The sequence below is a fragment of the Pezoporus wallicus genome, unplaced genomic scaffold, assembly GCF_028554395.1.
Source record: "Pezoporus wallicus isolate ANWC-B61680 ecotype Strahan unplaced genomic scaffold, APGP_CSIRO_Pwel_v1 contig_5418, whole genome shotgun sequence".
NCBI lineage: Eukaryota > Metazoa > Chordata > Aves > Psittaciformes > Psittacidae > Pezoporus > Pezoporus wallicus.
The window spans coordinates 3,207,283-3,219,727 of NW_026640709.1; the positions used below are offsets into that span (position 1 = coordinate 3,207,283).

At 33.8% G+C, this 12,445-nt stretch overlaps 1 protein-coding gene across 7 annotated transcripts in view; it reads right to left on the reverse strand.

Moving 5' to 3' along the window:
- RYR3 (ryanodine receptor 3) overlaps positions 1-12,445 on the reverse strand; it is a 225,034-nt gene that overhangs the window by 64,584 nt on the left and 148,005 nt on the right. For 4 of the 7 annotated variants that reach the window (XM_057420110.1, XM_057420109.1, XM_057420108.1 and 1 more), the window contains exons 47-55: positions 11,687-11,856; positions 10,793-11,013; positions 9,460-9,550; positions 8,718-8,858; positions 6,310-6,491; positions 5,278-5,356; positions 3,841-3,930; positions 2,261-2,410; positions 839-901 (exon numbers count right to left, since the gene is read on the reverse strand). In XM_057420110.1, the coding sequence (XP_057276093.1) occupies positions 839-901; positions 2,261-2,410; positions 3,841-3,930; positions 5,278-5,356; positions 6,310-6,491; positions 8,718-8,858; positions 9,460-9,550; positions 10,793-11,013; positions 11,687-11,856 (1,187 nt within the window). The remainder of the gene's footprint in view (positions 1-838; positions 902-2,260; positions 2,411-3,840; positions 3,931-5,277; positions 5,357-6,309; positions 6,492-8,717; positions 8,859-9,459; positions 9,551-10,792; positions 11,014-11,686; positions 11,857-12,445) is intronic. The other 3 variants (XM_057420113.1, XM_057420114.1, XM_057420112.1) reach the window with 1 other exon arrangement.

The following is a 12,445-nucleotide window of genomic DNA, read 5'->3' on the forward strand; positions in this document are numbered from 1 at the left end:
ATCAGAAAACACAAGATGCAAAATTAGGACGTGACAAAACTTGTAATTCAACGTAATTTTACACTATTGTGGTAAAGAAACTTCACAGTTAAGTCTCATTTCTACATTCGTCTGTTCTTCGAAGTCAGCATAGGCACAGGGTACATATATATCACATGCTGTTTACACCGCCTTCCATAGTTACATGATAACTTTTTCTATGAACTCAGAAAGCACCAATAGGATCAACAGTAGAAATCTCTTTCATATATATATATATATATATATATATATATATATATATATAAATAGTATGGCTTGCACCTTTTTACAAAAGCATATCACAAACACTAGGCTGAGTAAGTTGGGGCTGTTCAGCCTGGAGAAGAGAAGGCTGCGTGGAGACCTCATAGCAGCCTTCCAGTATCTGAAGGGGGCCTACAGGGATGCTGGGGAGGGACCCTTCATTAGGGACTGTAGTGATAGGACAAGGGGTAACAGGTTAAAACTTAAACAGGGGAAGTTTAGATTGGATATAAGGAGGAAATTCTTCCCTGTTACAGTGGTGAGGCACTGGAATGGGTTGCCCAGGGAGGTTGTGAATGCCCCATCCCTGGCAGTGTTCAAGACCAGGCTGGACGAGGCCTTGGGTGATATGATTTAGCGTAGGGTGTCCCTGCCCATGGCAAGGGGGTTGGAACTTGATGATCTTAAGGTCCTTTCCAACCCTAACTATTCTATGATTTTACGGTTCTATGAAATAGGCTTATAAAACCTGACAAAATTCAAGTCATTAGTTATAAAAGAACAAATATATTAATTCTTTTCAGCACAATATATGCAAAACACAAACACAAACCTGAAGCTCCCTAGGAAGCATCACATTAGAGAGATCAAGTGGTGCTGGGTTATATCCATTTCCCTGCAGGAAAGAAAAAGGAATTATTTTCAGGTAAAAAAGTATTTCAGATAAAAGAATCAAATACTGAAATACATCATCTCTGTTGTTGATCTGATTAGAGCAACACCATTCTCATTTTTAAACTTTCTTATCGAACCTCTGTTCACCTTTTATTTGCAATGTGCTGAAGACACACAGGATGATTAACAGAATACATCTGCAGAAATAAGAAGGTTACTGAAGATACTTAGATCTCCCTACTTAAAACAACTGGCAACCTGCTAAGATCCATGCTTTTTCAGCCTAAGAGAGGAGACCAATCATGAGGCATACAAGATATGCCTTTAATACATGACAGAACAGTGTGGCAAGAGTGTGAATGAATTATATCCTAAAGAGAAGACATCACAACATAAAGTTAAAATAGATTATTGTCTCACGCAATTTACAGACTAAGAAAAAGGAGGAGTGTGGTATATTTATGGAGTCTTTAAATGTTTAAAGTATGAGAGCTGCAGTGCAACAAACCTTAAGTGCTTAAATTAAGCATTATTTAACCTATGTTAAATGTAACTGATCACATATATATCAGTGATTCCAATCATGTATTTAAGTTAAACATGTGCTGAAATCCCCTACTCAGTCATGTCTTTATGTGTATCTTCTTGGGCAAAAAGGCGCAGTGCAGAAAAGGCTCAGCTGGCTGGAAGCACAATTGCCAGAAACAGGAGGACTCCCTGTAAGGAGCGAAGTTTGCTGAAAAGATAAGAAATGCTGTCTTGTAACAAGAGTGCTCAGGGGCCACTTGTGGTAAGCAAAACTGCTGCTGGGGAATGAACCCAACATATGCTTAAGGTGCCTGATGCTCACAGAGAATCAGTGCTGGTGCAACTGTATGTAAGGGATCAGCTTCTGGCACATCTTTTGTGTGCTCCTTCCGCCATAAGTAGTAGAGCTCCAAGGTATTTATCATTAAATCTCACTATATTTGAGCACAAATATATGTTTAATTCACCTCAAGGGCTACAATAAAAATTCCTCAACACGTCATAGTTTTAAATAGTTGCCCACCTCCAAGACACATAGTGCGCAGCAGTCTCAGCATGCAATTATTAAATAAGTAGATGAAAACTGTCTCCATGTCTTCTGAGAAAATGGATAGGTGACAGCCTTATCATTTTAAAGTTGTCTTTTTTGCAATCCCCTCTTTAGTGTTGCTTCACAGTTTTTATTATAGTGACATGACTTCCAATCTCAGAACTCTAACATTAAATGTTTATTTTCATTAGAAGAGTATAAAATTAACATAGTTTTTTATAATTTCTTAGTAGATTAACAAACAAGTCTTTTGCTTTCTAAATTTAAGCAATTCCGCCTTACCTGGCTAGACTGAGATATGTTGCGGAGCTTTTCATTTTCACGCTGATGTATTATTGCTTCTCCTCCTTCCTTGGTCCTTTCTAGGCTCCATCCCATGGCCAACATGGTTTTCAGTGATTCTCTGGCAGGCCAACGATAAATTTCCTTTTCCTTTGAAGAAAATAATGTAAAATTTCTCTGTATTTAGCAAGTAACAAACACACAATAAAAATATTCTGTCCTTATTTATAAATTGTCACATGCCACAATGGCAAACAAAATTTGATTATATCTGAGGACACATGAGAAAAACTTTAAAATACTTTTTTTGTTCATTTTATTCCTAGTAGTATTTATTTCTGGAATATCTGTTACACAGTAACAGGATTCAAGTGAGCTCTGGAGCAATGATGTAGTTTGTATCTGGAAACCTTTTCATTAATTCCTCTAGCCCAAAATAATACAAAATTGATGGCATTACAAGTACTATGAAAATAGTTAGGCAAGTATGTACATTTGAATGCATCAGCACAAGGCCTTTTTTGGTCTTTCTGTATTTATATCCACTCTTAGAATGTCACTGATCTATGTACCTCTTCATATAAATACAGTCATCGATAAAAAATTAGGGAACAGCCTTTATTCTAACATTCTTTTGAAAAGTAAAGGTGTTAGAGAAAATCTGAAAAGTTGTGGCAAAGAAAATTCTGAGTATGTCATATTAAGACCTTCAAATCAACCTAATAAAAGTATTTCAGGTCATACCGTGAATAAGAATTTTTATGACAATTACTTAACATGACACTTTTCATGAAAAGACCTGATTTCTATGTTCAAAAGGTCTAATCTGAGACAATTCAGAAAAATCTCTTTGAACTGTTTTAATAACAACTCAACCAATAATTCCTCAGCTCCTCTCCAAAGACTTCAAAGCAATTTACAAACCTTGGGAAATTAAACCTTTTGAACCCCTCTTGGTTTTTTATCATTTTCATTTTCTGAACAGGAAAAGTTTGGTAAAAAGGGACAAATATTTGAGTTATGAGTAACCCAAGGTTTCACTGAAAAATATGTAACAGAATTCAAATCAGTCCACTGTTCTGACCACTAGAAGATATTCATGTCTAGTCAAGAAATTCAAATGAAAGTTTATTCAAAATAGTTTAAATATGTTTCCCATTTTCTACTGAAGCATCTTCTATACTTTAAATTTTTCTGCCATCTTTCTTGAAGACAAAATTGCCTTCAGCTATGTTAAATTACACTTTTATCTGAAAACCCAGGACTTTCTGCCAGTCATTCCTCATCCACAAAGGCCTGAAAATCCTGTGCTATAGATACTCTGAATACAAATTGGCTCAGGCAGAGGAAGACGGCCCAACAGAAGCAAATTATACAAGACTCTGTGTAAGATTATCCAGCCAACTCCTTAAGCATATAAATGTTTCTATTCTTAACAGCCACAAGAATTCCACAAATTCTTGTAAGAATTATTTGTAATAATTCTAATTTGTCTCTTACAGCATATATTTTAAATAGACTTTAAAAAGTACACATATCAATCTAATTTCTATTAATGCAGCTATAATTTCCTCTATTACCTTTTCAGTTAAAGTCTTGAAAGGTCTTATTAATGGGTGTGTCTTCATATTTTCATCAAGTGAAACACCGTACTTCCACCCACTATTAGTCTGAAAGCAAAATAAATATACTGAAATAAGATGAGAACAACATAGATGAGTAATGGCAAATTATCCAGTTTACTTTGTTGTATTGAACTGCTAAGCTATTCCAATAGCTACTCAGTGCCACAGAAATTTCTGTTATAAGAACGTGCACCCATTTGTAGATACATTGGAATAAAACATGGTCCTGACAAATTAGATGCCACCTATGAGTAGTAGGTCTCGTGAAACCAGGTCTGAGCCTAATACACACTGGCGTCCTTGAAATGGACTCAAGCATGAAGATGGTAGTAGCTAAGGTAAAGAGTCTATTCTCTGGGAGGTTAAAGTCAGCAACACAGAAAATACAACGTTAACAGCTCAAGCACTAAAGAATGTAACTTTAATGAATCTTTTACCTCAAACAATATTACTTGAAATTTATGGGTTGAGACAAATGTGTGCATATTTATATCCTTCTGTATATATATATATATATCTCTACAAATTTGCATACATAGCCCCACACAACAACAGAATTGCTATTTCTATGTAAGTGTTGTATAAAATTGTTATTCATTTTTTATTAATAGTTACAATAAGTTACTTAACCCAAATTCTATTTTTTTCCTTGAATGAAAGAGATTTAAAATTCCTACTTGGGTTGAATTAACTAGTTCAATGTCAGAAAATTTCCAACACAGTTATCAAAAACTATTGTCAACTCCCCAAAACTTCATTTTGCTCAAATTTAACTCTGAAAGTTATTAACAATAAAATATATTTGCAAATGTAACCTTAAAAAGGCCTTTTTTAAACGTTTCACTGAAACATTAAAAAGATGTATCACTTAGTATATATTGTCTCATCTTGTAGCTATTTTGAAGTGGTGAAACTGAAACACAACACAGTGACAGAGCACTTGGAAAATTAGAGGAAGAGCCTTCTTAAAGCTGCATTTTCTGAAATAAAAAAAGGACATTAGACTTTCCAGATACACGATTAGATCACAGAGCTGCTTCAGTAAAATTGAATCTCTGCCTCCCAGTCAAAAAATATGATTACCGAGCAAAATAAAGGTAAGATCTACACAATTTTATTAATAAAAACAAGCAAACAAAACTAAAGCCAGTGCCCCCTTTTCATTTCCTTCAAATATTTGTCTAATAAATTCTGCCCACTTTGAAAAACTGACAAATTTCAGTTCATTTTCTTGAGCAAAAGATTTCTTCCACATACCCGTAAATATGCAGACATTAACACATTCTGACCGAGCGCTTATCAGTTAAATTGTCCCATTTTCTTACAATATTCATACCAGGTATTATTAACTAGTCCTTTCCTGACCGTTGCTGGTATTAAAATAATTCCTACCTTATCAAAGGCCCATTTATCATGGGAATGTTCAGCGTACTTGCTGACAATATACTCCAACTTTTCAGGAAGTACAAGGCTGTAAGCAAAGGAGAGTATGGTCATTCAATCATAAGTCACTGCAGTCTGATTTATGAAAAAAATGTCAGTATAATATAGCGCTAATCAGAATGCTTCACTTCCACACAAAGGCAAGACATTCGGCTTTGCCATTCCATTTTCTTTCAGAGAAATGCTGCAAAACAAAGAGCTATAATGGCATTTACAGGGAATCTTCAAATACGTAACAGCTGCACTTATTAGACACTGAAATCACAAGAAAAAAAACACTCCTTCACCATAACCTACAGATATTTTTCTTGACAATTCTTAATACAGGATAATATTTGCATGGATGTTTCACATTGCATAATGATGCAAAGGCAAGTCTTTAATAGCAAGAATCAACTAGTGAACCTCAGTTCTTGAATATAAACATATTAGAAATTTGATTTTTAAAAGCACAAGATTACTAGAAAGGCTAAGTCTCTATTAAATCATCACACATGACCTGCTTACCTTTCTGTATCAGATTGAGATCAGTACTCAAAATTGGGAATTTTATAAAAATTGGGCAATAGGCCAACTGAATCACCAGATTTTGGTGATCTTGTACCATTTGTCATGAGCACAATCTAAATAATGATAACATCAAACCTATTACAAGTGTACATATCTCAAACATTTGAATTACTAGGCATAAAGTAGACAAGAAGTATAGAATTTGTTACGTAGTCTGCACATATAACAGGGAAGTACTTAATGTCCATACAGTGCTGAGAAGAAGATGTTTTATATCGAGTAAACAGGATATATCGCAGTGAAGTATTTGGCAGGAGGAAGCAAAAATCCCTACACTACTTCTGAAAAGTACTAGTACCATTAAAAAGCCAGTGACTAGCCAACTTTTCCTACAGAGGAGAAAAAATTGTTAATAAGGAATAGAACAATAATATTTAAGGAAAGGAAATTGCTACGATTTATATGACTCACTTCGCTGTATTGACAGGCTTGGGATCAAAATTTCCTTCTGGATCCAGTGAAGTCTGCTTTTCCAAAGTTGACTTAATTCTTGTATCTAAATAATCAGGGGGCAAGGCCCCAGCAATAGCACTTAGACAAGGCAAAGCCATTCGAAAGAGCTCTGGATCATACTTCTGCAGGAGAGATAGGAACTGGTTGGAAAATCCAACAGAAAAACATGCAAAATGTTAGTGAAAAGCAAGCAGCCATATGTCCAAATATTAGAAGATGCAAACAAACTGTGAAGCACATTTAAAAATTAAGCATAGAGCAAAATTATTCCTGCACAACATCTATTTCTCTTGATACCAACTTGATACATTTTAAAGACTACTCAAATTAACATGAAAGGATGCTGGCACTTTTATAAGTATATATCATACAAGTATGACTCTTAAGCTTTCTTTGGGCTAGTAAGGGGCCTTACTGTTTGCCTAGTTATAGAAGTACAGCCATCTATGAAATACAGCTTCAATTCTAAAATGACTAATTGCTATGTTAGCTGCAGAAGCCATTGTAATTTCTCCCTCTTTTCCTGTAATCTGTTTCAGTTTAAATCATACTGGTTAAAGGAAGCTGTATTTTACTTTAGCAAAGGCAGTTCATTATTTTTCAAAAACTGTCCTGCTAAGAGGTGCATTTGCTCTTCTGAATAGTCATTTTAGCTCTAGAAAGCACACAGATGTACCTGATATATAAAAATATGAGATGATAGAATTACATTTGAAGAATATATCTTTAGCAACTTGCCATCAAACATATTCAAGGTCAATTGTTACACACTAAATCATAAAAAAACATGTTCTAGAAGAAGTGGCAGCAGATCACAGTAGGCAAGGCTCTCCTTCCAGCTTTGAAACAACATTCTTAGTATGCTTAGGATAAATAAAAATCACTTCTCTATCTTTCAGATTCCTATCTGTAAAATGCACATAATGATATAGTTTTAAAAGGCTTTAAGATCTACTGATGAACACTAAAGTGCAAGAGTTTGATGCTATCATAATTTTTTCATAAATTTTACTCAGATAGCTCAGGCATCTTTTTGATGTTACAACACAGACACCAACCATTTCTAGCAAAAAAAAAAAAACCTACAAAAATATTTCTCTTGCTTCATTATTAGAAATTTTATACGCTACTATAAATTTGAATGACCACTTTGTGTTAAGAAAGTGCTGAAAGTATATTATACCATTATATATATATTCATAATATTAAGGTCCATTATAATTTTATCAACAAGTTTTTTCATGTTTATATCAAAGCAAGCAGAATGCTTAAAATTTCAACACTTTAACTTCCTCTAGTTTTGTTTCAGATTTACACAACAACTACGATCATTTAGAGAAATAAGAAAATACTATTATAGCGGGCCATCAATATTGGCAGAAACATATCATCATTTATTTGTAAAAAGCCAAGATGCACTAATTGGAAACATTTTATTGCGTCAGGCCCTCCTGACACTCTGCACTTGTGACAGCAGTGAGAGAAGTAAATGTCACTAGAATCAAATGCAAGTAAGGCTTAAAAAGTAGTTTTAGAGTAATGCAGAGACTGATACTGTAAATCAGAATGCCTACAGAAACAAGCATCTAAATCTGTCAATAAGAATTTGAACAGAAATTCACAGAAATGCTATGAAAAATTTGTTGTTGTTCCATAGCAAGAATCTGATTTTTGAGCTCAATCAGGCAAAAAAAAAAATAATAATTTAACTGAGTAAGGCATTTCTCCTATCAGAACTATTTCTTACTCAGACCAAAAATAAGCAAGTAAAAAAAAAAAAATCCCAGGATCACAGTTTGGAACAGGAAAATGGAAAAAAAAATATTTCTAAGAATGTTGCATTATATTTTGTAAGCTGGGCAATAACCAGAAAACTAAATAAAAAAAACAACCCAGAAAGTAAACAAAGAAACAAAGAAAAAAACAAACCACAAAACCCAAAACAAATCCCCCAAAAATCCCAAACAAGTTTATGTTTGCAAACAATGTAGATTTACTGCGCATACACCAACTATTTGACAAGCATATACATACATTTCTTAAAATTAATTTTCTGCCAGTAAAAAGTGTTTTTAAAAGTTTAGTAGAGCTAAAATAGGAGAGGTGACATCACCAACTTGTTAGCACAGCAACCAATCTGCCTTATTACTAGTGTAAAGCTATATGGGTGTATCAAGACAAATGTGTTATATTTCATTAGTTTGGAGAGAATCTTTCAAGATTCAGCATTCAATTTTTCATTAGAAAGTTACTTCATTAAAAGCATTCATTGCCATATCCCCTATATTAGATAATGAACTGATAAATAGGCACTTGTCACAACAAATTATCATACCCCATACTGTAATGTGTATTAAAGTCATTACCTTATGAGACAAGGAATCAAATATTCCCCAGAATAATTTTTCAGTTAAATGTAATTCTTCTTCTGCTGCAATTCCATAGCTTCCCATTCCTGAAGGCAGACAATAATATTTCCAGCACTGCTCATAGTGATTTGTCAGAAGCTAGAATTTTCAAGAAAAAAACGCACGTAAAACATCAGTACCTAACAAAATAACATACTGGTTAGTGAACTCTGAATTGCCAGTATCTATTTAAACAGTTACATAAGTATCATTATTTATTTCTGTTTCTTCATTTCTAATGGCTCATAAAAACAGTCTCTTTTTCTTCTTTTGTTGTCTGGGAGAGCAGTAGAGCCCATACTCTGAATGTATAAAAGTGTGTATTATTCCCAGCTGCAGCTGTGGGATTCTCAGAGATGACAGAAGCAAAATTACAGTATTTCAGGATTGTCACCATGTGAATACAGGTTAACTCGGATGGTAAAAACAGAGTCAATGAAAAGGTATAAAGCACGACATGACAGATTCTGGTAAAACCTTTTACAAACTCAAATTGATTTTACTTCTGTCATTTGTAGTTGGCGGCCTCAGTATTATTCAAAACATTGCAAAAGGAGCCTCTAGTACACCCTTTAAACCATCTCTCTGGAAAAACCTGTGCTTCACCCTGCCCCGTTCTGTTTTTTAAAAACATAACAATGACGGATTATCATGAAGTAAGTTTTACATGGAATATATGTACAGAAAGTAAAGCATTTACCTTGAGAGGCATTTTACAGTATTCATTGAGTAGGGGCACATCAAAAACTAGCCTTCTCAACAGCTGTTGTAGCATAGAAGGACGTAAGTGGCTGTAATTTTCAAAAAAAAAAAAAAAAAAGAAGTTCTTAGTGAAGTTCATACAGTCCAGTAAAAATTTGCATATTAGAATTCAAATCACTATAAATGTGTTTTGAAAAACCAATGGTATGTGCTTAAAGAACCTCGCTGTGCCTCATCTACATATAGAAGAATGTAGCACAGAAAGATGTGTTACTTTTGGACTATCTTAGGTGGACAGACAATGTGTATGACTGTATCAGACGACAGCAGAGGGAAGGGTGCTGGATATTTTTCAGAATACATAGAATAATCTGAGCAAAAGAAACAGAATATGACCTAACAGAATGGTTTCTGATATGAAACTAAAAAGCAACAACACACTCCTAACTGAGCAGGAAAATACATTATGATTATTCTTGTAAGAAATAAATCTCAACTAGGAGACTGAATAAATTACTCAGCATTTTTTTCTAGCTATTTAATTTCAGTGATCAATAGACTCAAAATCAAGATAAAAACACTGCTTTCATATCTCCCTTTTAGTCATCACTTTTCCAGGCTGAAGATTCCTGGTCTCCTAAGCTGTTTCCAAAGGAGCAAAATTATTCCTTATGTTGATCGCTTTTTTTTTGTTTTTTCCAAATCTTCTCCATTTCCAATCTATCCTCTTTTTTGGCAGGGGTCCATCGCTATGCACAAACCGAAAATGCACACTGCATTACTAATCTCACAGTCCACTGCCCAGACAAGTAGCACTACAGTTTATAACAAAGATCAAGAATTATGATTCAGTTGGCAAATCTACATTTCAATTCTTGATATGTCTTCAGTGCTCAGTTCAGTTTTAGGATTTGGAGAGTGGGAGGTAGTTTTTCTTTTCTTTTTTTCTTTTTTAAACAACAGTCAAGGTTCTTCACACCCCAATCAGAACCACAGACATCAATCCCTTAATTCCCTGACACATACTTACTGTCAGACTTGCAATAACACTTTTGGTATTACTGGGGTTTTGTTTTTACAAATAATCAGAATTTATCCTGTATCACCATAAAGCTCATATCAACATGACGGTTTGTGTAGTGCAGTAACCATAATGGAAAAATCAAATCTGTTTTCTCTTAGGAAAAAACAAATCTTATCATGCATTCTGGTAATTTATTTCACACAAGAATAAAATAATCATAGTTCTACTTTATACACAAAGAAAGAAATTCCTAAAATACATATACTGCACAAAAGAAATCAATTTGTACACAAGGTATAATACATACTGGCAAATAGCAAGCAGGCATTCTTCAATAGTGTCTCTTTGTGCTTTTGTAAGGGAACGTCCTTTGGATAACCTGTATATTGTGTGAAGCATGGAGTCAACAAGAGAGGCGTGATGCTCTGTTCCAGAAAAGAGGGGAGCACATCTTTTAAGTAATGGAAACACAGCTGAGCAAATATATCTGTTTAGTGCAAGAGCTGCCTCTGTGGTACTTAGAGAAACCTGTGTGAAGTAGTAAATGACTGTTAGTATCATATGGAATAAAGGTTACTAGATATGAAGTCTATAAAACAGAATAATTAAATACTCCTTAAGTCCCCTTAATGACTGAGTGCTAAAATTATATCCATTCATAACACGAGGACAAATGCCTTTTTTTTCAATTGATAAAATCCAAGTCATCCACTTATCGCCCATCTCTTGCCCCACTGTACTCTGAACCAATAGGAGAAAAAAAAAAAAAGCATCTTCTTTCTTTAAAGAGGTTAACAAAACCACAAAGCATTAAGTACCACTTTTGATCTCACTACACGTATATGAGTTTTCAGTGTAACTCTTGGAAAGACACAATAAAAGTAATCAGTAGACCTATTACAAATGTACTTACTGTATAATTAATGTAAGCCTGTATTAAAAGTTTCTAAACTATATTGCACTATTGATTCATAAAGTGGCACTGAATGCTTAAGATAATAAGCATTAATTAATTATCAATTAGGTTGTAACTAAACAACCTAAATTAATAGTAACAGAATTATTACTGTTGTCTTTACAGCAAGCCTACACTATCTTTTTTTTTTTTAAATAGCTGCTTTGACTTGAAATTCCATTTTTTTACACTAATGAAGCCACTATATTCAGCCACTGCACCTGAACTCCATAGTAAAATACTTACTGTATCCAAAGAAGCAGAGGCTCTTAAATCTGGTAAAAATCCAACTTCCAGTAGGTGAAGGAGAAAACTTTGGTCCTTAATACCATAGACACGGTCCAAGAAGAGTACCATGGGTGCTTTATGATCAGGACAGAAATTTGCAGACATGTCTGGCTCATTTACTGTGCCATCTACATAAATATATAATTTAATTTTTAACTGTAGATAACGGATAAAACAAGAAAAAGCAAGACAGTGAAAGACACTAAAATTATATTTAATGTGTAAAATCACATGTTCAATGAAAATTATATTATTGTTCTGTTTTCTTGTGTGCTGAAAAAGATTACTAGGTTTCTATTATTTCAAAACACCCTATTATTTGCAATTTACTATTACTTCACTATTAAATGACAGCTTAAGAATGAATGGTAATCTATTTGTTCCATTAGAAATACGGAGAGTGTTTATATGGTATAATTAAAGATATATACTACTGCAAATATTAAAAATATATAGCAACTGTGAAGGCAAAAAAGGTTAATTTTAATTTTTGTCTCATGTAAGCTAGACTAAAAAAGCATAGAACCTAAGGGAAAGACAAAAATTACACAGAAGTTAACTGTGGATGAGAAAAACCATCTCTGACTGTAAAGTGGAATAGACAATAACTGTTAAACAGAAAAGACAACAGAAGGAGGGAAAGGAAGATAAAAGTATTTTGCACTATAAAAAAAAATGACAGACTGGTAATTTATATCCCATGAAATATGGAGAAAT